The 27,752-nt window shown below is 34.8% G+C and overlaps 2 protein-coding genes and 3 long non-coding RNA genes across 5 annotated transcripts; 3 read left to right on the forward strand and 2 right to left on the reverse strand.

Moving 5' to 3' along the window:
• Window positions 1-2,666: 2,666 nt before the first annotated feature.
• Window positions 2,667-6,858, reverse strand: LOC144563856 (protein SIEVE ELEMENT OCCLUSION B-like). Its single transcript, XM_078313324.1, has 6 exons — window positions 6,577-6,858; window positions 5,624-5,734; window positions 5,104-5,528; window positions 4,763-4,872; window positions 3,712-4,333; window positions 2,667-3,525 (listed from the first exon to the last, which is right to left on the reverse strand). Exons 1-6 carry the CDS (start codon window positions 6,856-6,858, stop codon window positions 3,522-3,524), a joined length of 1,554 nt encoding a protein of 517 aa, XP_078169450.1. The 3' UTR covers window positions 2,667-3,521.
• Window positions 6,859-10,178: 3,320 nt separating this feature from the next.
• On the forward strand, window positions 10,179-11,195 carry LOC144563813 (uncharacterized). Its single transcript, XR_013514464.1, has 2 exons — window positions 10,179-10,424; window positions 10,821-11,195. It is a non-coding gene; the product is annotated as an uncharacterized LOC144563813 (long non-coding RNA).
• A 980-nt stretch (window positions 11,196-12,175) lies between these two features.
• LOC144564623 (uncharacterized) lies at window positions 12,176-14,512 on the reverse strand. Its single transcript, XR_013514674.1, has 2 exons — window positions 14,225-14,512; window positions 12,176-13,431 (listed from the first exon to the last, which is right to left on the reverse strand). It is a non-coding gene; the product is annotated as an uncharacterized LOC144564623 (long non-coding RNA).
• A 4,428-nt stretch (window positions 14,513-18,940) lies between these two features.
• On the forward strand, window positions 18,941-20,234 carry LOC144564241 (sphinganine C4-monooxygenase 1-like). The gene is made up of 2 exons (XM_078313822.1): window positions 18,941-19,259; window positions 19,524-20,234. Exons 1-2 carry the CDS (start codon window positions 19,035-19,037, stop codon window positions 20,061-20,063), a joined length of 765 nt encoding a protein of 254 aa, XP_078169948.1. The 5' UTR covers window positions 18,941-19,034; the 3' UTR covers window positions 20,064-20,234.
• A 5,506-nt stretch (window positions 20,235-25,740) lies between these two features.
• On the forward strand, window positions 25,741-27,043 carry LOC144564866 (uncharacterized). The gene is made up of 2 exons (XR_013514764.1): window positions 25,741-26,374; window positions 26,735-27,043. It is a non-coding gene; the product is annotated as an uncharacterized LOC144564866 (long non-coding RNA).
• Window positions 27,044-27,752: the final 709 nt, after the last annotated feature.

Below are 27,752 nucleotides of genomic sequence, written 5' to 3' on the forward strand. Positions count from 1 at the left end.
AAGAATTCGAATATTTCCGAATATGAACCAAATATTTCCGAATAGAGAATAAGAATCTGAATAAGAACCGAATAAGTTATAATTTCATTTATTTAAGTTTGAACTTATGTTTTATTTATGCTTATTTGTATTTTTGTAATTTGTACTGTAGGTTGTTAACTTGTTCTAACTTGTGTTATGTTTTATTTATATTTATTTGTAATGTTTATCTATGTTTATTAGAGTTAATACCTATGATTTTTCATTTGAAAATCCGAATATATAAATCCAATTAAAAATCTGAATATTCGGCTGCATACTGTATATGCGGTATTCGGTGGCTTTTCGAATACCGAATAAGAACCGAATATTAAAACACTGCTTGCTAGTACGGATTTTGTGCCGATTTATTTTATGTCACCAAAATTAATGTTTGTGTTGCCGATATCAGAGAGATAAACAAACAAACATTTTATAGGCAGGTCTCCACACACAAACTATTAATATTTGTACGCCATAAAAGATCTGACACATCAACAATTAAATGGTGAAGCAACGGGTACAAATTTTAACAGGACAGTTTTTAATTCATACAATGCACCGCAAGCAATATAGTTCAAAGCAGCTTTGTGATGACTTTTTCCCTGTATGAATCAAAATGTGTACCTGCAGCCACAGATAGTTTGTATATGGTAGGACTATTATTTTAAACTGGATTATTAATTTAAAATAAACGGATTGTGCCAATTGATGTATCATGTAAACTTGAGATTTGGAATAATTCAAGAAAGGAGGTCCTAATTTTATTCCAGAAAGAAAGCATGAATCCACGGCTTATAACGAGCTATTTTGTAGTGATGTTAACAACAAACAAATCTCAGCCTATTTTGTCCACCGTAGGATTCAGAGAATGAATATATGTAAACTTTGATCTACTTTATGAGCAAATGTTTGCATTCAAACTTTTTATTTTTTCAAAATTATTTACTACAAATCAAATGTTCAAAGAGAAATGAATTCAAATTAAATTAAAAATTGAAAGATGTATTTTTTAACGATTTCCTGCCTCTTGATCTTACACAAAACGAACTCAAGGAAATTCTTGATCTGTCAAGTATATCAAAATCCTTGGTCCAGAAGGGAAAATTGTAATTCAAAATCAATGCAAAAAATTGTTGAGTTGACTGATGAATTTAAACTCGCATGTGTGCACGAGCGTATGATAATTATTGTATAGCTGAACACCGCAATGAACCCAAGCCCAATCGGCCCATTAGGCCCATATATCCACCGAAACCAAAATCTTTTGTGGATTGAGGAAATACAATGGAGAAAGGGGAGGGGGGAGTAGCATAACTGGTTAGAAAAAAGTTTTAGAATTGTTATATTAAAGATCAGAGTTTAATTCTCCCTTACGACTTTGTAGTTTATGTGAAAGTTTTCAAAAAAGATCGAGGAAAGCATGTTCTATGCACACTTTTTTTTAATTTTTTTTATTTCAAGGCCGTAGGCAAATTTACCAAGTACAGACGAAGTGGCTCATTGGCTCAAAAGATCTCTGTCAGGGCAGAACGGGCCCCGGTCAGGGATATTTTAAATGGTGTGGTTCTGCGAATGGGAGCCCTTTCTATAAGCTGCCCGCCACTAGCGATGGAACTAATGTAGCTCTGGTATGTGGGGTCCGAGTTATCAGGAAAGGAGTCGAGCTGTTGAGCTGGGCTCCAGTGTGAATGGTTGAAGATCTGTTAGCTGAGCTGGCAGCTCGTGGTTAATTAGAGCGTTATGTTCAATCAATTTTTGTGTTTGTTGGATTGTTAGAATCAGCTTTAAATATGGAATGTAGAGTGAGTCTATGGTACTATGCATATCATGGGTTGTTACCGTGCTACGGCTCTATATTCGAGTTTTCAAATCTTAACGGTCGATCCGAACCGTTCATCTTGTTCTCCATATTAATATGTGTTTGGAGACCAAATTTTACATTTTTTGAAATTTGTTTACTATTTTTTTAGATATTTAGAAAATCACTTGATCTGAAAATTCTAGATCATCCAAAAACAGTGATTTTCAATAAATCTAAAAAAATAGTAAAAAAATTTCAAAAAATGTAAAATTTGGTCTCCAAACACATATTAATATGGAGAACAAGATGAATGGTTCGGATCGACCGTTAGGATTTGAAAACTCGAATATAGAGCCATAGCACGGTAACAACCCGTGATATGCATAGTACCATAGACTCACTCTAGAATGTATCTGTGGAGAGAATTATCAAGTCATTTGTATGTTTCTACTTAAGGGGTTTATCTTATGCCGTTTGTATCCAATTTCTGAGATTTTAATAAAATTGGGTTCAATTTTTCGTTTTACGTTCGATTCTTATTTGATTCCAGCACTCTCTGATCGTACTACGATCAGGGGTGTTGCATTGGTGAATGCGCATAGGCTGCTCCTTAAGATTTTTGTTTTTGGAAAAAAAAAATGGTGAAATTGAGTGGTGGAAAAAGTCAGAACAATAAGATAAGGTGACATTTTTATTGATTTTCTCTCATTTTCGCTGATTATGGCCCCGTAGTCAAAATAATATATATGAATCTTATCAACAGCCTTACATAAACGAAAGAAAATAATAAAAAAATCACAAAGATGAGCGTATAAGCATTATGGGAAAAACTAATCAGTAAAACTAAACATGGAATAACAAAGTTTTACTGGTAATTAGACCGGGCGTACAACAAAGTGTTAAGTTCACAAATGATGCAAGACAGGTACATCTTGTAATACTCAAGCATTATTACTTTACTTATCACACAACAGTGCTACTATAAAAGTAATATTATTTTATTATATATGTAGACATCATCTGTGAAATTCTCTACCCTTGAAAACGATGTGTGGTTATTTACGCATGGATCACTTGCAGCACCTGTAAAGCGTCGCCACCTGCATTGGTTCGTTGCAAGTCGGGCAGCGCATGCCTCCCTTGATCAATGAAGGATTGCCGAGGATCTCGAGTTCGTGGCAGTGCTTCTCCTGCTTTCCCTTGTGATCTTTCAGCCATTCACTGAGCACTTGAAGGAAATTCACAGTGGTGACTTGGCTTTTCCACTGCTCTAATTTCGAAGATATTACTTTCAGGCCACTGGTGAAAACGCTGCCTCTGAAGACGAGAATATGGTCAGCATTGCCGATAGCAACCCAGGAATCGTGACTTTTGTCAAAGGTAAGCAAGGAGGATGCCCATGAGAGGAACCCTTCTGAGACTTCGCTGAAATCGTGTGTACTGAAATGCATCACGTATTTCTGTAAACGCTCCCAGAACACTGTTGAGCTCGAGTACTCAAAACTGTGGCCCAGTTTAGTCTCTTTGAAAGCCTTCAGTGTCGCTTCCGCTGTTTCCTTGTGATGAGTGTTCCTTCCAACATACGCTGTCTCTAACTTGATATTTGCTGCCTTTGTAACGGTCGTAAGTAATTGCACCATACTTTTACACCACTCGATGTCATCCCCTCCATACAGGCATACATATTGATCCTTGCTCTTCATCTGTAATGTATTAGAATGTGGTTCGTTAGTGCAATTTACTGAAATAGATAATATAACTGTTGAAAATTGTAACCCCCTTTTTTTATTATCCAAACATACTGATTGAGATAATGTAGTTTCAAGTCTTTCAACCTCTTGACAAATATAATTATCTGTATGAAATTGTTCAGTATGTTCAGTACATACCCATTGAGATACTGTTGCATCAATTTGTACAAGCAGGAATTGCATTCCCCTTGATATCTTTGTGAGAAGTTGGATCTCATGCTCCGGGGTGAAAGGGAATGCTTCTTCCCCATACAAGTGTAGCATGAGCAGTGCGTTTTGACGCACCACTTGTCCCCTCTCATCCAACACCATAACATCGGCTTCCCGGTGAATCCCCAATCCTTCTGAAGCAAGTGAACCAAGCCGCGATTCACTTGCAATACTGCTTCATATGTCAGTGTGTACCATGGCATTTTGGAGATTATCGCATTGTACCTCTTCTCATCGATGATGGTATTCTGATCTACAATTGGCACCCACACAATTTCGAAGCCAAATCTAGTGTGGGTATTATTGTAAAATTGTTGGAGATATGTGAGATCCTCTTGGAAGGTCTCAGTTGCAAAACTAGAATAGAGGATCAACACTTTTCTGTCCTGGAAGAAGCGTAGTGTGGTTGATACCTTTGTTCCAGGATTGTAGAGGATATTGCTGTCAATGTTGGAGCTGATTAAATAGTAAAGGATTTCTATGTTGCTTGTCGGTGGAAATCGGAGGAAGCCCAAGAGTTCTTGATAGCTTGCTGTTACTTGTATTTCCTCTGTGAAAATAGAAGTCACCAAATTTAGAATTATATATTACATTTGACGAATTACAGATGCTCTTAAAATATGACTACATTTTCAGAATCTTTCTGAAGGCGATAGAGAATTACCAACTCAAACTTTAGTTAGGAGAAACTTCTTATTATTTTTTATGATTGAATTTGCATCAGATTGTAAAACGAATCTTTTTTCAGATCTCTGATAAAGATATTCTTTGAGGACAAAGTACATGCTTGCCATTTCTTTTCAGGGAAGTCCTCATGTTGACAAATTATATCTATATATGACAAATATACATGCTTGGTGTAGAAAATGAATAGAGGAAGTTGGATAAGTAAATTGTAAGAAATAAGTTAACAAATAATGTGTATTGGCATTGTAAGCAAACTGGATTCCATTATGGAGTTTAGTATCAGAGCACAGACCTTCGCGTTTACGGTAGATAGTAATGCGAGTAGTCAATTGCTTGTAGTAATATCTTATCTTCTGGGTAGAAATCGTCAGTTCTGACTTTTCATTGAGGCTTAAAGTGTACCTGGGTTTAGAAAAAAGTAAAAGAAGGACATTGCAAACTTAGCTTAGCATCTCAAAATTTTTGAAGGACGACAAGTAAAAATGCATAATTATCATTATTTATTTATTTTAAGGAAGGAATTGGTTGAAACTATAATTAATGAAACATATGTACATCGTGAATAGATAAAATAGTACCTAAACACTCCTGCAAAGTACCGGTAGAATTTAATTAAAACAGTTGGAAACTTACCCACTGCAGAGGTCGCTGACGGTAAAACCACAGTGGATTACAGTTCTCATCATCCAATAAATAATCTCATTAATTCTGATTTTAGAGAGAATGTTGTTCCATGAGCGAAAACCCTTGAGTTCGATGATGTAGTACACAACGCCAAGGAGAGTGTTAATGATGTCCTTGATAACTGTTATTTGCGATTTGAGAGTGTTCTCGCTCTCGAGGGTACCAGTGACTTGCTTCAGAAGCACCAACGAACTGATAAATTTGTCGTTTTTGTTTGTATACTGATTTACGGTTACCATAAAATCTCCATAGCGTATTGCAAATGCCGCCATAACAAGAACTATCTTGGCATCTGGTGAATAGTTGGAAAGTAAAGACAGCAGTCTATTTGCCCTTTCGTGGGCACTACCTTTTTCTGGACAATCATATGATATCTGCATCGAATCATTTTTTCCTTGGTAAGAAAAAGCAGAAAAATAAAGAGTAATAATAATTTACACAAATTTTAATAAACATTTATAATAACCACCTCGCAAGTGATTTTGTGGATGAGTTGGCTCAGACCAGGAACCATTGTACTTGTTTTCTGTTGCAGTGCTTGAGAGTCAAATCTGAAGGTGCTCTGTGATTCCGATTTATCCTAAAAGCACAAAAGCAAATATTAATTAGCATAAGTAAATCAGGGAAGTGATTCTTATATTGTAAAGCTAATCCACTAAGAAGCCCCTGTTGCTAATTGTTTTTTAATTATTACTGTTTTCTGCAAAACCATATCAATAAAGGATAATTTGGAAGGACCCTTTTAACCTAGATTAAAGTACTATTAGTCAGCCTGCCTAGTTGATATTTACAGTGAATTATTTATATTGTAAATTGGGATGTGAAAATATATTAGTGTTGATATTATTGTTTTCCACCAATTTAGAAATTCATTATTCATGAAATACTAAATTGTTTGTGAAAATATACCTATCTATCTATGAAGCCACAATTATTATACTTAGTACCGTGATAACATGATAACATCCTTAAATCTACATAAAACTTGGTGTAAAAACAGAGGTAGCAATTCTGCATAAAAACAGAGGAACATTAATCTACATTATTAATAGACAATAGCAATTCTGCATAAAAACAGAGGGCAGATGGTACCTTTTGGGGGATGTTTAGGTGCTACATTTTTAGGACAATTAAATGAAATGGTAGATTATAATATTCAATACATGTTATAATGAATAATAAGCATGCTGATAATCTGATTGTTCTGCGATCTTAAAGATGCACTATGCATTAACTAAGTCGAAAGGCAAATTTTTATTTATACACTCATTGTGATCATTCATATTGTATATGTTTTAACTGTAGCTAAACATCTTAATATTGGTTAATTTTCAGTAATATCACTTTTCATGCTACTATGTACATATAATTTAATTAACATTAAAAAAGTAAATTTGAAATACGTAGTTTATTCAAGTTCACCTTGATGATGTCCTCGACGAGTTGTAGAAGTGGCTCGACATCAAGGCTGATGGATGCTGATCCATTGTAGTTAGCAGAGATAACTTGTCTCTGTACATTTGTCTCGGCGGAGTAGTTGCGCCAAACCGCACTGACAGAGTTGGATGATACCTCTGAGTTGGTGCCAAATTGGCTGTCAAGTACAGCCCTACAAACCATTCGACTTTTGAGTGGTTGAAGTTTGGTTGTCGTTGCACGGTGTACCATGTTGGATGGGACAGTGCTCAAGGAAAAGGATGCCATTGATTGAATGAATGTTACTTTTAGGTTAATTCAGGTAGTGCGGAAGAGGAGGTGCTCTTTCTTTCTGTTAGTGTGTGTTGCTGTGGAGGGATATTAATCTTAGGCGACATATATATAGCCTCTGGCTTCACAAACGTGTGTCACATGCTTGTTGATTGCATCCAAAGTTGTAATTTTAGAAAAGGACGATTTAAAATGGAATATATATATATATTTTTTTAAGGTCAGTGACTTTAATCCCTATTAACAATTCAATTGATAAAAAAAAAACATATTTATAAGGAGTCAAGCGACTCTAATTTCTAAATCTACTTCTTTATTCTCACGAAATCTTCTAAATTACTTAAAATTACTCTAAGCGCTCTTAATCACCATCTAAATTCTTAGATCTACTCTTCTAAACCTAGTTATATACACTCATAATCACCCTAATACCTTAAAATCCTCATATCGTTTCACGGCCGGATCTGCTCTTCCGACCGTCGTCGCACTTCGACGACCAAATCTAATCACAATCACGCTCCGATCAAGATGAGGACTCTAGGGTAATTACTTGGGGAACGCCTTCACCCAAACAGCCCGAACCTACCTAAAAATGGAACATATTGAGAAGAAAAAAATGATTAAGTGCTAGATAAAACTGCTCAAACGGTATTTATGCAAATGCAATTAAATTCATCTGGATTTAGAATAAAAATCAGACATTTCAGTATATTACCACGAAGTACATACATAATTATGATATCAATTATATTTCTGGCTGCTTCATTGAAGTGAGCCATAAATTGGATGAAGTATAAGAGACAAGTAGGTCTTTTGTTTTCGATTCTCATGTTTTGTGTTCAAACACAAAGGCAATGACTTAAATTTCAACTTCGCGAAATAAAATGACAGTTTCTTTTCGTTTCCATTGCAAGGAGGAGTTTTGTTATTAAAATGTGCTGATCTAACAACACCTATTTCGGGGGTCCAAAATCCGAATGGGGAGTCCTTTACATCAACTATTAGTTAATTGGTAGGTTAGACTAGGGGTGAGTAAATCGCTCATAACTCGCTCATTAAAAGCTCGTCTAAACTCGCTCATTTAAACTCGCTCATTAACAACTCGCTCATTTACTTAATGAGAGAGCATGAGCATGTCCCAACTCGCTCATAACTCGCTCATTAAGAATTTGCTACATTTAATCCTATGTAATTATGTGTAACATCAAACTTGTCTCATTAAGATTGATAGATAGTGAATATAGTTTCATATTTAATCTTGTGTAATATATAGTGAGTACAATGTAACATTTAATCATGTGTAATATACTAATATTCATAGTTTCATATTCATTTTTTTTTGTAAATCGGTAGAACCAAAACCTCCGCCTAAAGCCCAAAACAAGTAATAGTCATAACAACTCGCTCATTTAAATGAATTATGACAATTTGTTGGATTTTGTTATGATGACTTTTAACAAATTTTGTTATGCGTAGGCACATTATATAATTATGTTATGAGTCATAAGTCATAACTCATGAGCCGCTCATAACTCGCTCATTAAAAGCTCGCTCATTTATCCGCTCATTTAAACTCGCTCATTAACAACTCGCTCATTTACTTAATGAGCGAGCATGAGCATACCCTAACTCGCTCATGCTCGCTCATTAATCACCCCTAGGTTAGACCACCTTTCTTATAAAAAAAACAAGTGCTGACCTTTCATGATGCACAAGCAAGTAATTTATTATAGACATTTTGGTTTTGTTTCTTGAGATTTTTTAAATATTTTCAAATTACTCTCAAGATTTTTGTTTACATCCAATTTTTTGACATTAAAACAATTAAGTTAATCTTTAACTTTTAATTGTATCAAATTCAGTCTGATTTTAAGTCAGAGCATATTTGGTCCTTCATCAGAGCACTACACCAAAGATTGATTCTCAAATTGGATCCGTATCCTTCCAGGTACCTGACTCAATAAAATTGAAACAGACGGCCCAGATTTAATATCAGCCGTTGCCTGTTCGGGATGACAGAGGGGGCGGTATTATTGTGCTTCGAGATTCGTGCAATGTTAAAAATTCCAATCTTGATCCGTCCAATTTAATTGTACTTAGGTAGGTAACCTGAGGGGATGTGAATTCTCTCAAATTAACATCTATTTAGAATTACAATATTTATTTTCTTTTTGCTGATTAATTATTTCGTATACGGTAAAATCATGATTCTTGTATTAATTAAACTCACACTTCTCTTGCCATGTGATGTGAAGGAGCTACAAGCACAAATATCAACGAAGTACAACAAAGAGTGAACTGGCAGCGGGACAAAGGAAGGGATGGGTATGGACCAGATTCAAGCTCATTTTAGTAGCTGTAAAAACAGATAACAATTAATATGTTTCTGGGTTGTTTTGTAGTAGGAAAATTGTATCATAATATGTAGTATGTTTTCTATTATATGTTGGTATTTTTTATTTTTGTAACTGGTACAAAACTGTTTGGTCCCAAGATTATATATTTTTCTGGTTTCAAAGGAAAACGGTGGAAAGTTTTCCACTTTTACCATATATATATATATATATACAGGAAGCATGTAGAGGTGTTAATTAAGCTCTTGAAATGTAATTCCACTGTGATAGTACTTCTTCACCTAACTCAATGTGCTTGATTGATTCTCTAAAGATTCCAGAATATCCCTCCCTTCATAGTATGATGAACTAAGTGATGAATAGAATTGATCTCTCTGTGTAAGCCCATTCCATGATATTATGGCAATCATTTCGAAAGTGTAAATATGTAACTTAATATTTTTGAATGGAACACGTGTGAGGCCACAAAAAGAAATGTTGCTATTCCTGTCAACTCAATAGAAAGCGATTGAGGTAATTGACAAAGAAAGGGAGAGCAAAGAAATGCACATGCACGGTAATCGGCAATGCATGCAAGTGGGATTTATATATAGCAAAAAAAGACACACCTGTTAGTTTATTAACAGAGGGACCACCTTTTTATCTCCTTTGTTTTTGGTAGCAAAGAAGAAAGAGAAAATGGATGTGCACTCATAACGGTTAATATTGAAGTTATATATATATATATATATATATATATAGTAATATGCTACCATACATTGCAATGTATTGAGCCCTATGTGCATTGCATTTTAGGTCATTGGATGTGCTTCAAAAACCGTTCGGATCAGATAGATCTGATTCAAAAAAATTCGTTGAAATGACGCTGAAATGAGATTTTCCGGATCTCCATTTAACTGGATGTGTCCAGTTACTACAAAACACCACTGACCCCAAACCCTCTCTCTCACGTGACCCCCTCCCCCGTCTCCAGCGCCCCCTTCCCTCTCTCACGCGATCCCCCATCTCCAGCTACTCGTTCAAGGCGATCCCGCTCCTCTCCTCTCTCGGTGCATGATTTCTCTCTCATGCGATCCCCTCTCTCTCAATCTGAGACCTAGTGTTTCGGTAAGCTCTCCTCTCCAGCCTCCCTTCTGTCGCTTCTCCACCCATGCGAGTCATCCCTCTGTCGCGTGCGTACCTCGTGCGACTCGACTCCCTCTTCTTCAGGTATCTTGCTCAGCTGGACAATTTCTGTTTAGGCCTTGCCTTCTTTATTAATTTGGTACTGACCTGGTAGGATTATTTTGTGCTTATTATTTTTAAGGTATTATAATATCCAAAAATTATTAATTATCCAATCAATTCGATTTAAAAAAATTATATTTGATGTAGGTAAAGGTACATTCCCTGGATCAGTTAATAACTTGGTATCTATCATCAGAGTTGTTTATTTTAGTTGTTTAATAATGTTATAAAATTGGAACTGAGAAAATTGTTGTCTCAGAGATGAATATACAAAATAGAGAGATCTGGCATGCATATGTTGGTATCCCGATCTGAAATTGATCTGATTGCCATGATGGTTTAATTTTAATATACCATTTGCATATTTTTGTTGTGTAGATAATATATGAATTTGGATTATTTGATCTACATATGGCATATGGGGCTTCGTGAACCACAAGCAGATTCGGCCGACTTAGGTACCCATGCCAGGTGCGCATAAAGACCTCCAAAACTGAAACAATTAGAAATGATATGGTATGCAGAGGCCTGCCAAGCAGGGTAAAGAAACAGGTGTTCAGGAATTGACAAGAGGTGTCGATGTAATTAGTGTGTAGCTGTAGAAATTTATAGCGTTGATGTGTTTTTTATTTTAAACTACTAGCATTAGTGTCTTGTACCACGTTGATGTGTTTTTGATTTTAAACTACTAACATTAGTGTTTTGTACCACGTATGATTTGGTTTAAGCTTTTGTGCATAATTAGTCTCGTTACTAAGTAAATTATCACATCTATTAACAAGCTGTTATTTTGTATTTGTCAATGCATCCAACTCTTCTTCATTTCTGATGCTAAATAGATTATCACATCTATTAACAAGCTGTTATTTTGTATTTTGTATTTTGTATTTGTCAATGGACACCATATTTGTCAATCTTGTACTAGTAGGTACATCACAACCAACTAGCTCCTGGTGCAAAATGGATTTGCTACATCAGAGAAAGATTTATTTCTGTAATAGAAATCTAATTGCTTACATCTTTGATGACCGAAATGCCCTTTGATGTGGTCTTTACTACACAAGTAAATAATCCTAAATGGCACTCAATCCGGTTGCAAGTGTACAACCTTATCAAGTAGTATTTAAGGATCGTCTCCACAGGGACAATTCGGAATATTAAACCCTACCTAATCAATTTAATTTAGTAAAAGGAAATAAAAGGAATTTGTTGTTTTTAGGATGTTTGATTGTCGGTGATCAAACTGAATTGACTGAATTCTAAGGTCTAAATGTGGTTTTTAAGCAAGAATGAGAAATTAGGGTTTCTTAGGGTTCCTATCCACTAATGTCACGATTAATTGATTTATTAAAGTTGTTCATGTAATTATGAAGGCATAGTCGAATGTTATAGGTATAAAGTGATATCTCTATATTAATACCATCTTTAAATTAGTCTAAATGTCACCTCTCGGTACTTGGTTACACTAATCCAAAGTCACTAAGTCCTTAACTGTCCCAATTGGTATAGAAAGTTATTCGTCACCTCTCGGTACTTGGTACAATTTTCTAACCTATCGGGTTAAGCCCGTATAAGACAAGCGTCGCCTCTCGGTACTTAGCCTATCAAATACCCTATTCTTTATGGTCATGACTAAATATTCAATCTCTCGATTGTAAATACCGAATCCTAGGGTTTCTTGCAATTTCGATTAAGTCATCACAATAAAATAATATAAAGAATAGATCATACCAAGGAACAAGTAAATACAATATAAAATCAACTAATTCATGACACAAGTTTCAAGCCTAACCCTAATCAACCCTAGAAATGACCTTAGCCGATCATGGCTAAAGTACAAAAGAGAATAAACAAGTAAAAGAGTTCAAAAAGAAAGAAATCAATATAACTGCTCGAAGAATTCGCTATCTTCTTCTCCCTCCTTTTTGTCTCTCCTTTTTCTCCCTATTCTCCTCTGCTTTTCTCCCTTTCTAATGTCTAAAATTCGTCCTCCCAAAACAGTTATATTTTTTTTCCAGAAATAAAAACAACTAATAATAGCAAAAATATCGTTCTGGAACTGTTTATTGCGGGCTGCAATAAATTCCTTGCGGGCCGCAATAAATTATAAAATCGCGTCTGGAATGAGGCTGAGTGATCCCTTGCGGGCCGCAATAAGCTTGGTTGCGGGCCGCAATAAAAGCGCAGGAAATTCAGGCTGGAAGCTGTTCTGTCTGGGTTGGTTGCGGCCCGCAATAAATTAATTGCGGCCCGCAATAAAAGAGAAAATTCGCCAGACTTCGTGCTGTCTTGCTCCAGATGATTCGTCTTCCTCCGTTAAGCTCCAAGCACTTGATTGCCTACAAAATAAACACAACTAGGGCAGTAACTTGAACTTTTAAACATTTCTAACCTAATTAAATTCTAATTTCAACAAAACTCGGCTTAATTTACACAACAAACCCTAGGTTTCAACATATATCATTTTGGCTTATCACCCTTAAATGACAACACACACAAGCAAGTTGCAACAAGGTGAAGTGTACCACCAGAAATCCAATCAAAGTATTCTCAGTTTCTTTTTTGAAAACTTAACTCAGTTTCATCACATGGTGTTGCAAATCAAAAAAGGAAAATTCATTTCATCACATGTTCAAAACCATATATCTGCCTATCCCATTAACTTGTGCACAACACTAATAAAATATAACTAGATTGCTGATAGGCGCTATAAAACCATATTGTTGTCGGGTGCTCCAAAACTTCATATCCTTCCTATCACACTAATCCAAATTTCAAGTGTTAGATCATTTGGTCATCTTCATCTCGTAAACTCTTCTCTTGAGCATCAAGTATTCCAAATTTCATTCTTTTGCCGGTATACTCTTAAGAAAGGCCATGCAACCACTCCTCAAACTCATGACCTTCATCATCCTTTTTCTCATTACCTCCAACCTCGTCTTCCTCCAAATTTGAAATTGGAAGCCCGCATTCTCAAGACTCAGGTTACCTAGTTAAATAATAAAATAACATGAGAAAATGACTTAGGGAAAATAAATGCTTCTACTAGTACGGCATCATTTAGACTTATAATTATGGATGTAACCCATAACCACAAAATCCTATGTTATCAAAAGAATACACTAAAATTGATACTTTGTAAAAACAACCCCCAAACATCAAATTTTTTACATTCAACAAAGTGAAAATGGCTGAAATCACCTTAATATTATAAATAAAAATGGCTAAAATCCATCAACTTAGCCTATCAGATGGTGAAGCCATTTCTTAAAGCCAATAAATGTCAAGCTTAGTTTTGCTTTGAGTAAACGAACACAAACATGAGGATCTTGGGGGGGGGGGGGGGGGTCAGGTTGTTAGGAAGGGGATGTCAGTGCATATCTTCTACAATGTTTGTATTATTGCATGATTTTCAATATTAATTGTTCCAACAGATGTAAGTAGATAATCAAGATTGTTCTTGGAATACATGATATTTCTTTCTATTAATTTTCATAGCATACTACTTATCTCTTTAATTGTTACTCAATTAACTTTCTACAAAATATATTGAAATCAAGATTGTTCTCTTTTCTTAGTTGACTAAATACGCTAGAGATAACACAAATTGGGTAAGAAATTGTCTAAAATGCAACGAATAACATCATATACCATACCGTACAACATGGCAGAAATTAAACCCTAGATTAGCAAAAACATAAATAGATTAAACCCTAAAATGAGTATTGCCATTTACTTCGGAAATAAGTAAAAATTGTCCAAATTTTGAGAAAGAGAGATACCTGGATCGTCAGACTTCGCGAGAGGAAGGAGAGACGCGGTGGGTCGACCACGAGGACAGGTGCCATTGCGCGAAAGAGGAGAGGCACGATGAGTCGCTGAGACAGGTGATGGAGCCTGGCGCTAGGTCGCAGAGGGAAGAAGAGAACGGCTGGAGGCGCTGCGACAGAGGAGAGCGCAACATCCCGAGGGAGAGGGTCGGAGGGGCAACGGAGAGAGGAGTCGCTAGAGAGAGGGGAGGCGATTTGGTTTCTCTCTTTCGCTAGAGGTCAGGGTAGATGAAAATGGACGCCTCCATTAACAGCTTAATGGAGTAAAATTTCATCACTAAAATGAGGCTATCTGATCAGCGACCTGAACGATTTTTGAAGCACATCCAATGGCCTGAAATACAATGCATAGAGGACTCAATACATTGCAATGTATGATAGCCTATCCCTATATAGTAATATATATATATATATATTGAAAAATGCCAATGTTTGATGGAGATTTAGATAAGGCGTAATCCTTTCGTATCGTTCATAATATTTTCTTAAAGCTATTTATTAAAAATTGCCAACGTGATTCATGCACTGTGAATAGTATAGGCTTTCTAGATTCGAACCACAATAGAATAATTTAATTGTACTCTTAACAGTTCTAATATTTTTATTCATTACATTAATTATTAACACTCTCATATTAATAATTTTATTCTCTTTCTTTTTATTATGATTAGAAGACGTATATTTTTTTTTATGCTTACTCTTGTTATATATTTAAGCTAGAACAGACATTTGTAATTCTATGTAGAAAATTTAATTAATAGTATTTCTTTTATCTTAAAAGTTGATAGAATTTTCAAAAATATTAATTTATGTCAAATTTTCACTGTTAATTTTTTTTATAAAGATATTACTCCTTTCGGAGCAAATCTAAGATAATTCTAGTTGGATGAAATGAATGAAATTGATCCAGTTCACATACTAATATGAGTGTAAAATAAAATACTCGTTTTACTTCGTAAAGCACCGTAGCACAACTCTCTCTCTCTCTCTCTCTCTCTATATATATATCATACTAGAATTCGATTTGAATCTGATTTATTATCAACCCTTATTTTAATCCAAAGTGAATTAGGATATGGTACGATAAATATATCAATGTTCGTAATAAAATTAAAATATTATATAGATTTATCCAATTTTTACGGATATATATCTTGGTGATACGAAAAATGAATGAATACAGCAAAATAATGTGACAATATGCAAACATTCGACATAACTTAATGTGGAAATGGGATGATGCAATACTGTCTAGTGGCAATAAGGATCATTCGGTCTGCATCAAAATTTGTGCATTCATTCGTAGGAAAATTTTAATATAAATCGTTCATACGAATTTTGACGCAGGTATCAACCGGACACGCAGTGACGCAGGTCGATATCAACATCTACGGTTCTGCACCTCCCATTTTCTTTTTCTGGCTAAACTTGCTAAATTCAGTCTATTGTTAATTAAGTAAAAAAATTGACTTTTTCTGTAATATCTGAGTGGATGAAAGCTCAATTTCATCAATGGTATGGTATAGAATCAAAAGGAGGAATGCTGTGTAATTAATGTATTCACACCTTAAAGTTTCCTCTTCATTTTTTCCTCTGAATACACCCACTGCTGGTTCACATGTGATCCACAACAAAGATTTTTCAGTTACAATTCTCCAAAGAAAAATTATATTGAAATAAAATAATTGAATACAAGGTTAAGGTAATTGTAGTTGTGTATCCAAGGTTAAGGTAACTTCATTAATCAAACACTACCATTGTTTTTATTGCCATTCCTAATTTGATTGGCAGCTGCTAATTCATTTATAGTACCTTTTGTTATTTATCAACATTGCTAAAATTAAAGGGACGTGATATGAGTACCCGCACTCTCATCTCCCCATTATCCCCCCAATTTTATTTGTTCAATCTCATCCACATTTCTCATGATCTATAAGGAATTTTGCGAATCTAAAACTATGAACGTCTTCTACGCAATTTTATCTTTCAAATGAGATCCATGATGACATACTTTCGAGCTCGTCATCACACAAGTATATATATCTCGTCATTTAAGTATTTATACCTAGTATTTTTCACATATGACACTGTTGACATTTAAAAGTATTAATATCAAGTATTACAAGTATTTATATATATGTACGAAAGTATTTATACCTATGTGGTCAACTATTTTTGTTAGAGAAAGGTTGACGCAGGGACGATTAGGGAAATGTGATGCGGAGATGCGGGGTCCACGATTAGGGATAAAATACTTACAAGTATAGGTATAAATACTTTCACGATGAGATATAAATACTTGCACAATGAGCTATAAATACTTGTGTGACGATGAATCTGAAAGTATGTCATTATGGATCTTATTTGAAAGATAAAATTGCGTAGAATACGTTCATGGTTTTAGATTCGCAAAATTCCTCACAGAACGTGAGAAATGTGGAAGATATTGAAAAAAAAACCCACCTCTAAAAACGTGTATGATTATTCTCCCATGTAGTTTGAGTGGTCCCTCTATATAGTTATATCAAGTTAGACATGCAAGTATTAATATCTTAATTTGCAAGTATTAATTTATTATCTTCCAAGTATTTATACCTATGAATTTAATTAAACTTGGAAGATCACAGTGTTGTGAATAAATTTAATTAAACTAGTTAGTTAAGTTAGTTTATGGGAAGTTAAAATCTGTTTAAGAGATGGGGGTACAATGCGGGTACTGGAGTGTGGGGATTGAAATAATTATTCAAAATTAAAATGGTAATACATTTTATAGCACAAGCTGCTAATTGATATCGGAGAAGATGAAGAAGGAAAATGAAGTGGAAGTAGATTTTATGATTTCAATGAAGTTCCCATTGAGTGAAGCGCACAGATGTCAAACTTAGCTTAAAATGTTTTGAGATGGTTAACAAAGGTTCTAATAATATAGGTTCAACTAGCTTCAAATGAATTAGTTAGTCTGATACTGGTATATTTTGGAATGCTGAGAGGAGAACTGTGATTGCTTACAGCTAAAACTATAGTCTGAGTAACATATATAGGTAATTAACAAGTACCTTAATGTTTGATGGTAATGAAACATGATTAGTAGCTTTTTAAAAAATAAAATAAAATAAAATCTGCTAAGGGCCGAGGCGGCGGGATTTCATATGGAAATAGATTTATTAATTACTGATATTATCTACGAAAATCACCACACAAAAAAAATTCAAATCAATTAAAATGTATTCATGGTATTTTGGATCGCTAGCTAATTAGTAATAAGCATATTTGTCTGGCGGATATATTTGGTAGAGGCTATCGATGGATGTCTACTATTTCTATTTTTTTCAAATGCTGCTTAATAGAGCATTAAATTGTGTGGTGAATGGCAGGTGTAAGCGCAATAGATTTTGTAGGACCATTAATTCACGCGATCACTATTTCATACTTGTCCTTTTGGATTTTTGTGAGACTGGTTACAAACGATTGATTTAATTTTCTTTTTTTCATCGATTAACAGTTTTTTTCCCACGAAAATTTGTTTCACTTTCACACACATTCAATTGGGCTACACAACCAAATTATTTTTATATTTTTGCATAGGAGGTATTTCATGGGACCAATAGCCATTGTTGGCTCTCGTTCTTGCTCTTAATTTAATTCACGTGACTTTTAAAGTTGATTATCTAATAAATCCGATTATAATTTTGTTTGATTTGATCTCATTTGTATGAATCTTGAGAACAATATTTTTTTTAAGATATTAAGAACTGTAACATCTGTTAATTTTCATAATAGTTTTGAACTTATTTCGGACTTATTTACTATATCAGAAATTTTAAAGGTGCAAAATGTGATATTCAAACTTAAATAATGAAAAAGGCCAACGACGTGGCACTTTGGCCACGCTGCCACCGGCCCACCATACAGAAAATTTATACCAGACACGTGGGGTCCACCGTCCACAACTCCACATACCTAAAGAGTTTCTTTCACATTTTAGTCCAATTTTAATTGAATAATATTTTTTTTGGTTAGGTATAAGTAGCCTAATAGTATTTTTCTTTTTGCTTCAATATTGTTTTCTCTATATTCTACAAATGAACCACTCTCTCTTAGAGACGCTAGCAATTAGCAAAGAACACGTATGTGGTACTTCCGAAAATTTTCTGATATAATGGTATCAGTTTATTTTTTATTGAACGGTATAGATAAACAAATCGGAAAAAAATGTCCTACCAAGAAAATGCTCCATCGGAATTTCCGAAATGGCACATGTTGGTCTTGGGCCAGATTCAAAGCCTATTTTTGATAGCAATGATATAATGTGCAATGTTGGATCACAGACATTTGTATTGACATGATAATTAGCTTTCCAATTTCTAGGCCCAATTGACTATAAAAAAATGGAAGCTGATCATATATTGACCTCACGAGCAGTATTTCTTGGACGTGTATTGGCAGTTGACTTGAATATTTTGTTTTGTTTTGTTTTGACCAGTCTTCAGTCGTGTTAGTTGGTGCATTATCTAAACCAGAAATCAAAGCTGTTTAACTTAGACCAAAAATTACACTCTCTCTGTATTGAAAAGAAATATTCATTCCAGTTTTGACTTTCAAGTTAGAAAATTCAAAACGTACTTCTTTCAATCATATATATATATACAACACAAATTTCCCCACTACTCATCTCTCCAGAACCAACTTTCACATTACAATTTCAATATCTCCTCACATATCACATACAATTTCTATATATCTCCATATTATTAACTCTGACATGGAATTTACTGTGTCTGATGAGGTACTTGGTACGTTGATACCCGTTGCGGTGTATTGGATTTACTCTGGCATATTTGTTATACTCGGGGGTAAGCTAGAGAAGTACCAGTTGCACACAAAGGCTGAAGAACATGCGAAGAATGTCGTCTCCAAGTGGACGGTTATGAAGGGCGTATTCGTCCAGCAGGCATTTCAGATCGCCATCTCGCTGCTGTTATTTACTGTAATATAAATTTAATTTCTATTCACATTAAATGTTAATTACCTGCACCGTTTTTTTAAATATTGTTCATTTATTTATGCATTTCCTTTAATTTGAAAAGGCTGAATATATTTTTACTTTTGGCAGAACATTAGAAACTCGAATTTTTTGCATGATATTGTTTTCAAAATTACAAAAATTAGGGAACTCGATCTATTGTTTTCAAATAAAGCAAGTAATGATATGCTTGCAACTCATGATTAACGATTTCACATGTAAATTCAGCTAATAAAGGATGAAACCGGTGTGCCGAAATGCAATCCACCTCTGTACATCATCGCCCTGCAATTCATCATCGCCATGTTCGTCCTCGACACATGGCAATACTTCATGCACCGCTACATGCACATCAACAAGTTTTTGTACAAGCACATTCACTCCAAGCACCATACCTTGGTCGTGCCATATGCCTTCGGGGCGCTCTACAACCATCCTTTGGAAGGCCTATTATTGGATACTATAGGCGGGGCTCTCGCCTTCCTGGCCAGCGGTATGACTCCACGTGTCGGGGTCTTCTTCTTCTCATTTGCAACTATTAAAACTGTGGACGATCATTGTGGAGTATGGTTGCCCATTAACATCCTTCACCTTTTCTTCGCGAACAACAGTGCGTACCATGACGTGCACCACCAGTTGTATGGGACCAAGTACAACTTCTCGCAGCCATTCTTCGTGACATGGGACAAAATCTTGGGGACTTACATGCCGTACTCATTGGAGAAGAGAAAGGAAGGAGGCTTTGAAGCAAGGCCGATAAAAGATTAGAGATATTTAACTTAATTAATTATAGCAAATGCTTGCTGTGGGAAAAGCTTTTTTTTTTTTCTTTACAATTTTTTTTTGTAATTTTTGTAAACAGGATATATAAATGTAAAGGAGTAGTTTACCAGGGTTAATTGAGAAAAATAATTCGATACAATTAATGTTGCAAATTAATTGTTACCATGAAACATATTACTATTTTTCAATTAAAATGGAGAAATATATTTTGACTTATGGGCCATGGATTTGATAGGTGATTTATTTTAATTAATTAAGTAAAACCATCACTGGATCCCCTTATATGCCATGCTCGCACAACGACACGGACATACAACATCGATTTGGATCGACCTCCATTTTTAATAAATTTTTCATATGGATAGTTTTTTTTTTAGACTGGACTAATTTGTAAAATCTAGCTACAAAAATAGATTACTATCTACGAGGTTAAAAAATTATTATTCGCAAGGGTACTGAAATGCTTTAAGCAATGGAGAAGAGATAGAGTTGAATCATAATAGAATCATTCATTCAATTAACAGCAGCTTGTTACAATTACATTGAGCTATTTATAGACTATAGCCTTTTAGTAACATAATGCAATAATAGAACATAATCTTTGTAATCTTTGTAACTAACTATCTAACCAACTTTCTTATGCTAACTAACTAACTGTCAGTGGGTGGTTTATCAAGTACGCTGACAAAAAAGTGTTATTACTGAGCATATCAATATTACCAACAGAAGTATCCTCGAAGATATCGTCGATAAAAAAAATATTTTGACCTTCGCAAATAGTGACATATTTTTGTAGATCTGTCTATTTTTAATTAAGTAAAAAGTTGAGCTCCCATTAATTCTATGACAGCTTGATATGGCATCATCTAAATTGAGACTGGATGTTTTTGACATTCTCAGAGTGAATATTGTGCATGGCCACCAATTAATGTATACATCATTTTCGTGATAGGATAGTCATTGAATATGTGACAAACAAAATTTATGTTTGCTCTACACATGAATCACATGTTGACTAAACACCAATTTATCTGTCTTTTGGTTAGATTGTCAATTGTGAGGATCTTGTTCTGTGTTATTAGTCAATCCATTAATTTGGAAACTATAAATGGGACGCAAATGGGAGAGCAAAGCAATGAACGCGTGGCAATTAATGCATGAAAATGAGATTTATAGCAACAAAGACACCTGTTATAGTTTATTGATTAACAAAGGGACCACTTTTTTATGTCGAAAAAAATAAAGGGACCACTGTTTTGTTTAGTTTAGTTTTTAGGGAACGACTAACAGTATCCTTCATTCAGTCCCCTATCTGTCTCCCGCACTAAAAGACAAAAAGAAAGTACAACGGGGACCACTAACTGACGCGCACGTGCTAATTGTCACCAAAGAGCAAGGTTAACGCGATTTTATTAATAGTCAAAACATATAGTATTCATACCTACGAATTTATAATATTCATACTTATTATCTATAATAGTCAAAACCAAGCTTCTAAATAGCGTTTATAGCGGTGTAGCGGGGAGACCAAAAAAAAAAGCTTTAGCGAATAGCGGAGCTATAGCGAAAGCTATTATAAATAGCGTTTTTTTATTTTAAAAATTATATTTTATATTTCTACTAATAGTAAAAAGAGTGATGCTTCTATGGACATAAGGTCCTATTTGTAAAATGAATATATTTTTATTTTCAAAGTTCAAACAGCCGATCCGAACCGTTCATCTTGTTCTCCATATTAATATATCCTTGGAGACCAAATTTTACATTTTTCTGAATTTATTTACTATTTATTAAGATGGGTATAAAAATTATCAAATTCAGACCATTAAATTTTGTACCCATCTTAATAAATAGTAAAAAAAATCAGAAAAATGTAAAATTTGGTCTCCAAGCACATATTAATATGGAGAACAGATGAACGGTTCGGATCGACTGTTTGAACTTTAAAAATAAAAATATGTTCATTTTACAAATAGGTCCTTATGTCCATAGAAGGCTTTGCCTAGTAAAAATGTCTCATCAAGAAAAAAAATATCAAATTAATTAAGAAATTCTAATATTATTCATATTAAACCAATACAAAGTTCAAATTGTCATTCAAAATATCCCTAATTCAAAAACTATCGATATATTTTATATTCAAAATATACCACTACCATATATTAATGCATGATACAAAATTTAATTGATATAGCGGTATAGCCCGCACATGTTCCATTGTATTGATATAGCTTAATAAAGTAAAAAAAAAAACCAATCTAGATATTAAGGCCCGTTAAAATTGCAAAATCATGTTTTCAGAAAAAAAAATTGCAAAATCATAACCCATGTAGCATAGCGGACCGCTATTACCGCTATTGCCGCTACGCGCTACGCGCTATAGCGGACCGCTATTACCGCTATAGCGGTCGTAGCTTGATTAGCGCAGTTTTTGCCCGTAGCTTAGCTTTCTGGGTCCAAAACCGCTATAGCGGCGCTATAGCTTCGCTATAGCTAGCTATTTAGAAGCTTGGTCAAAACTGGATGGGACCATTAATCTTGGGAACCAATAACGACCAGGGGGACCGCTGGCGTCTTGTGACAGCCTGGATTGGGGACCGCAACCGTTTGAAAGCGATATTTGCCAAGATTGGGGACCACTACAGCGAATCTATATAGTATTCATATCTAACTAAAGAAGTATTCATACATGCATATTCAAAATAATTTATACAATTCAAAATTCAAAGTCAGATTCATCTCTCTCACCCCACCTCTTCCAAGAAGTATTCATATCTAACATGAAGTATGCATTATAACAAATGAAGTATTCATATCTAACTAATAAAGTATTCATATATTCTACTTTAACAACCTTCGCTGGGCTAGCATGGACCCCCTCCAATGGTGCACCACGCTCTTCCGGCCGAATCTTGACGGTGCACTACTCTCTCCTCGCCGGATCTCGACGGTGCACCAAGTTCTCCTCGCCGGATCTAGCTGGATCTCGACGGTGCACCCGGGTTAATTAATGTCAATCATTAATAACTACTTTTGTTAGTTAGGACAAGTTGGGCCGAGGAGATTGTTAGGGGACTACTTCTAGGGCCGGGGACAATATCTTTATTCTAGTGTTTATTTACTTTACTTTTTTTTTTTTTTTTAGGAAAAGAAGAAAGGGACAATGTGCGTACTCATAAATGGAGAGTAATAGAATTTGGCGGTATAGGTGAAGGGAGGACACGTTAACGGTTAATATTAAAGAAATATATTGAAAACTGCCAAATTTTGATGGGGATCTAGATAAGCGTACGTGATGCTTCAGTTTCGTGAATCATGATTATATATAATGCAATTGGATATTGCCAACGTGAATACGTGATTCATTATGTGTGAATATATATATAATGCATGCAAGCTCTTGTGTTTTGAGCCATAATAGGACTTTTAAAAAAGTTAAAAAAGTATAAAATTTTTATTCATCACAACATTAAAATCCTTATCTATTTAATTTAATTTTATTAAGGAGGTTTATTAACTAGTTTTCTTACAAATAAAAAAAAGAAAAAAAAAGAAAACATCGTCTTCTTTCTCATATTTTGTATCTATAGCATTTTTGCCCTGGGCAGCCTTTTTTCATTTCAAAAATGTTTGAAACTTTGAATTAGTAATTGATGGAATACCAGTCAATATGAAACTCTCAAGAATTATATTCAAGAGAAATATGTTTTAGAAAGATTCATAGAATTCAAATAGCTTTTTTTTTTTAGAGGAAATGAAAAATGAGTACTCGGAAACATATATAAAAAAACCCAGTACATATAGAAATACACAAGGTATATCCTTTTGCATTTCTCAACAAATCTAATATGTAATTTTTTTAAAGTGATTTGAGAATCAAGCCACTCAACCATGCATCTTGTAGATACCCCAACCATGACGGATCTAAAGAGGCTCAGGATAGAGGCGGATCAAAATCTGCTGTTATTCTCGTGTATAAACAGTGCTCTTGCTATCTCTGCTTTTCCAAATCCAGTCATTGAATTGTTTCGAGATGCGTGCACATAAAAGTTTTGAAAAAAAATGCTTTGAGATTCGTTCCCGAAAAAAATGAACTGTTGGATTCGGAAAATCAAAGATAGCAGGGTTATTGTTTACGGGAAGAGAATAGCATCGAATTTTAAGGGAGAATGTACAAATTGCCCTTCATTTTCAAACCAACAAACAAAATATCCCTCTTCATAAATTATTAACAAAATGCTCTTGTGGGCTCCACTTTCTCTTCCCTTTCCTCTTCCTCTCACTTCTCCTCATTTACTCTCCATCATTTTTATTTAAAATGGAGGGTTAATTAGCAACATACCAACAAATATAAAACACATTTCCTTGTTGCATAATTTGTTGTATTTTATTAAAGAAACCAATCTCATTGTGCAATTTTTTTATTTCAAATGAAGGATCATACAATAGACCATAAAATATGAAACACATCAAGATTGGTTTCTTATTTGATGTTGGTGATTAAATTGCTTTCAATGTAAAGATTGTAGTAAAATTATTTATTATTATGTTATTAATACAGCGTCAGTCAAACCTGCTTTTCTTTGATAAGAATCGACCTTATTCATGTAAGGTATATCTTCTTCAGATTCTGTTGATTCTGTTGATTCCTCTGATTCTTGTGATTCCTTAGATTCTGTTGATTTTATTGATTCCTCTGATTTGCTACTAGATCTATTTAGTCTGTAGTGTATATTAATTATTTTCTTAATATATTGTTCTTGTACGCAATCTTGAAAAAAAATTGTTCCTGTACGGAAGCTTGAAAAAATGATATAACAAAAAAATAAAAATAAAACATAATAACAACAATAAATGCAAACTTTGTTCCTTCTCTATACAGATCGTGAATATTGAGCATTAACAATTAAAAACATAATAATAACAAAAATTACAAAATTTTACTAAAATTCTAGATTGAGAAGTTGCATAACAGAAGATGTTAAGAAGTTCTTTTAATAAATTTTCAATTTTGACAATTTTGATAATTTATAATACGAAACTAAATTTACAATCAAATGTTATAAATATGATATATATGATGCATATATCCTATTTTATAAAAAATCTTAAAGTTGGCCTTTATGTGCCACAAACACTAATATGAATAAAGTATAAAATATTAAGAAAATAATATTCGCTATAGACTTCATGGATCTAGTAGAAAATATTAATAACATAATAATAAATAATTTTACTACAATCTTTACATTGAAAGCAATTTAATCACCAACATCAAATAAGAAATCAATCTTGATGTGTTTTATATTTTATGATTTGTTGTATAATCCTCCATTTGAAATAAAAAATTGCATAAGGTGATTGGTTTCTTAAATAAAACGCAATAGATTATGCAACAAGGAAATGTGTTTTATATTTGTTGGTACGTTTAGGGTTGTCAAAAAAGCTCGCGGCTCGTGGCTCGCTCGTGACTCGTCTCTAGCTCGCTCGCTAACAGCTCGCTCGGTAGTGGACCGAGCCAGCTCGGACCAAAATAAACAAGCTGAGCCAAAGGTCAGCTCAGATCGAGCCAGCTCGGCTCGTTGCTACAGTAGTGCGTTTAGGGTTTAGCCGCGTCCCGCGTATATTCCAGTCTCATTTTCAAACAGCGGCTAAAATTGAAATCTCCTCATTTCTCAATTCTCTACTCCACTTATCCGATCAGACCTTAGTAGTGCGTTTAGGGTTTAGCCGCTCATCCGATCGGAGGATTTTGCTGAAATCCAATTTCATTTCTCGTTTTAAGTGGGGGAAAGGGGTTTCCGATCAGACCCATAGTCTTCACTCTTCACTCTTCAGCACTCCCCAGTCCCCATCCCCGAGGGCCGAGGACCCCGACTCCTAGCCTTCTAGGTTAAATCCCGACTCCACCGGCCACTGACCTCCACCGGACAACGGCCTCGCGCAGTCGTGCCGCCTCACATCTGACCCGAACTCGCATCTTCATTGTCAGTGCTCTTCGTGGTAACTCGCGCCGCCTCGCCACTCCCAATTAGCACCTTTGTTGATTCTGTCTCTGGTAACCATCTTTTCTCTTTTTTCTAATTTTTGTTGTCAGTGTTTTCTAATTCTGTTTGAACTGTAAAATTCTGATGTTGTATTCCTGTTGTATGAAGAACGGGTATTTTCTCACAACTGAATTCAATTTGTGTGGATTTATATATTACTGGAGCCTCCAAAGGTATTTGATTTGCAGATTTGGAAGGCAAGATGTGACAAGCAATGCAGCCCCCCTGGACCTAGACACACTGAGGCAGGTCAGCTTTGAATGTAATTTAAATTTATCAGAGCCTCCACTACTGCACAATGTTATGCCTCAGCCAACAGACTCTTCTCCAACCAGCCAACCTTACTGGCACAGAAAAAAGGACAGAACATGTCCATACCAGTATCATATAATGTACCAATATATAATTTGTAGAAAAAGCAAAACTGAATGTTCTAATTGGTAAACTGCTCGTCAATTTTCTTTTGGTAGGATGAGTTGTTAATCAGTACTCTTTATTGCTACCAATTATTATGCTTAATATGCTTTTCCTTTTGTTAATAAGCCAATTGCCTCTAGCAATTGAAAATAGTACAATTAATAACTTTTTATTACAAATGGTTTAAAATAGGTTTCATTTGCTAGTTGAGTTTGATGGGGTGAAGAGAAGCTGCCCGAAGTGCTGGGTTGATGGTTCTTTTCATGTAACTGACAAAGGAGGAGCTGCATATATATATTCTGCATATATTCGTTATATTTATCCTCTCTTTGCTGATAACGGACAGATGGATAGATAGACAGATAGGTTGTATTAGCATGTTGGATTAGGTTATGTATATCTATGCTTTACTTTTTAGTATCAGGACTTAATGTAGTATGCTGCTGATGAATGAATCGAATTATATATAATGGGCTTTCTTATTTTATTTTTATTTTTGAATTTGTATAATAGCAGCCCAATAAAGCCCAGTGAGCCAGCTCGTTAGCCCGCGAGCTAGCTCGGGCTAGCTCGTCACAAGCTGAGCCAAGGATTTTGGCTCGGGTGACTTAGGTCCAGCCCGCTCGGTCCAGGCTCGGGCCAAAATAAACGAGCCGAGCTAAGGCCCAGCTCGGCCCGAGCCAGCTCGTTTACAGCCCTAGGTACGTTGCATAACCCTTCATTTTAAATTAAAATGATGGAGAGTAAATGAGGGGAAGTGAGAGGGAGAGGAAAGAGAGGAGAAAGTGGAGTCTACAAGGATATTTTGTTAATAATTTATGAAGAATATTATGTTTGTTGGTTTAAAAATAAAGGACAATTTGTACATTGTCTCGGATTTCATTCTGGATAGAGGCTCAGGGAGAGGCACTTAATTGTTAATTTTTTAAGCCCAATATAAATTTATTGTTGTTTCTAACCCTGGCCCATAAGGATGCCTACCTCTCGCCCATCAAAAGTTAAAAACTTAGGCCCAGCTGTAGAAATAAATATTTGATATCACGTGAAGTCCAGTCAGCTGTCGATATGATTTATCCGAATAAAAAAAAATGCTCCGCTAGATGGAATTGGAAAGTGCTTATTGAAACTTTGAAACTATTAGCCATAAAGCTGGAGAAAATTTAAATCTCAAATCACATGCCTTATCTGTTCTCTATGAACGTGCAACATA

This window comes from Carex rostrata, chromosome 13, assembly GCF_964058835.1.
Source record: "Carex rostrata chromosome 13, lpCarRost1.2, whole genome shotgun sequence".
NCBI lineage: Eukaryota > Viridiplantae > Streptophyta > Magnoliopsida > Poales > Cyperaceae > Carex > Carex rostrata.

What these genes read in the sequence shown, in the direction of transcription:
- LOC144563856 (XM_078313324.1), bottom strand. Translation starts at nt 6,858, where the DNA reads ATGGCATCCTTTTCCTTGAGCACTGTCCCATCCAACATGGTACACCGT. An exon ending in TCGTCGAGGACATCATCAAG is followed by an intron (nt 5,735 to 6,576) that starts GTGAACTTGAAT and finishes TTGTGCTTTTAG; the next exon opens with GATAAATCGGAATCACAGAG. An exon ending in GTCAGCGACCTCTGCAGTGG is followed by an intron (nt 4,873 to 5,103) that starts GTAAGTTTCCAA and finishes TTCTAAACCCAG; the next exon opens with GTACACTTTAAGCCTCAATG.
- LOC144564241 (XM_078313822.1), top strand. Translation starts at nt 19,035, where the DNA reads ATGGAATTTACTGTGTCTGATGAGGTACTTGGTACGTTGATACCCGTT. An exon ending in TCTCGCTGCTGTTATTTACT is followed by an intron (nt 19,260 to 19,523) that starts GTAATATAAATT and finishes ATGTAAATTCAG; the next exon opens with CTAATAAAGGATGAAACCGG.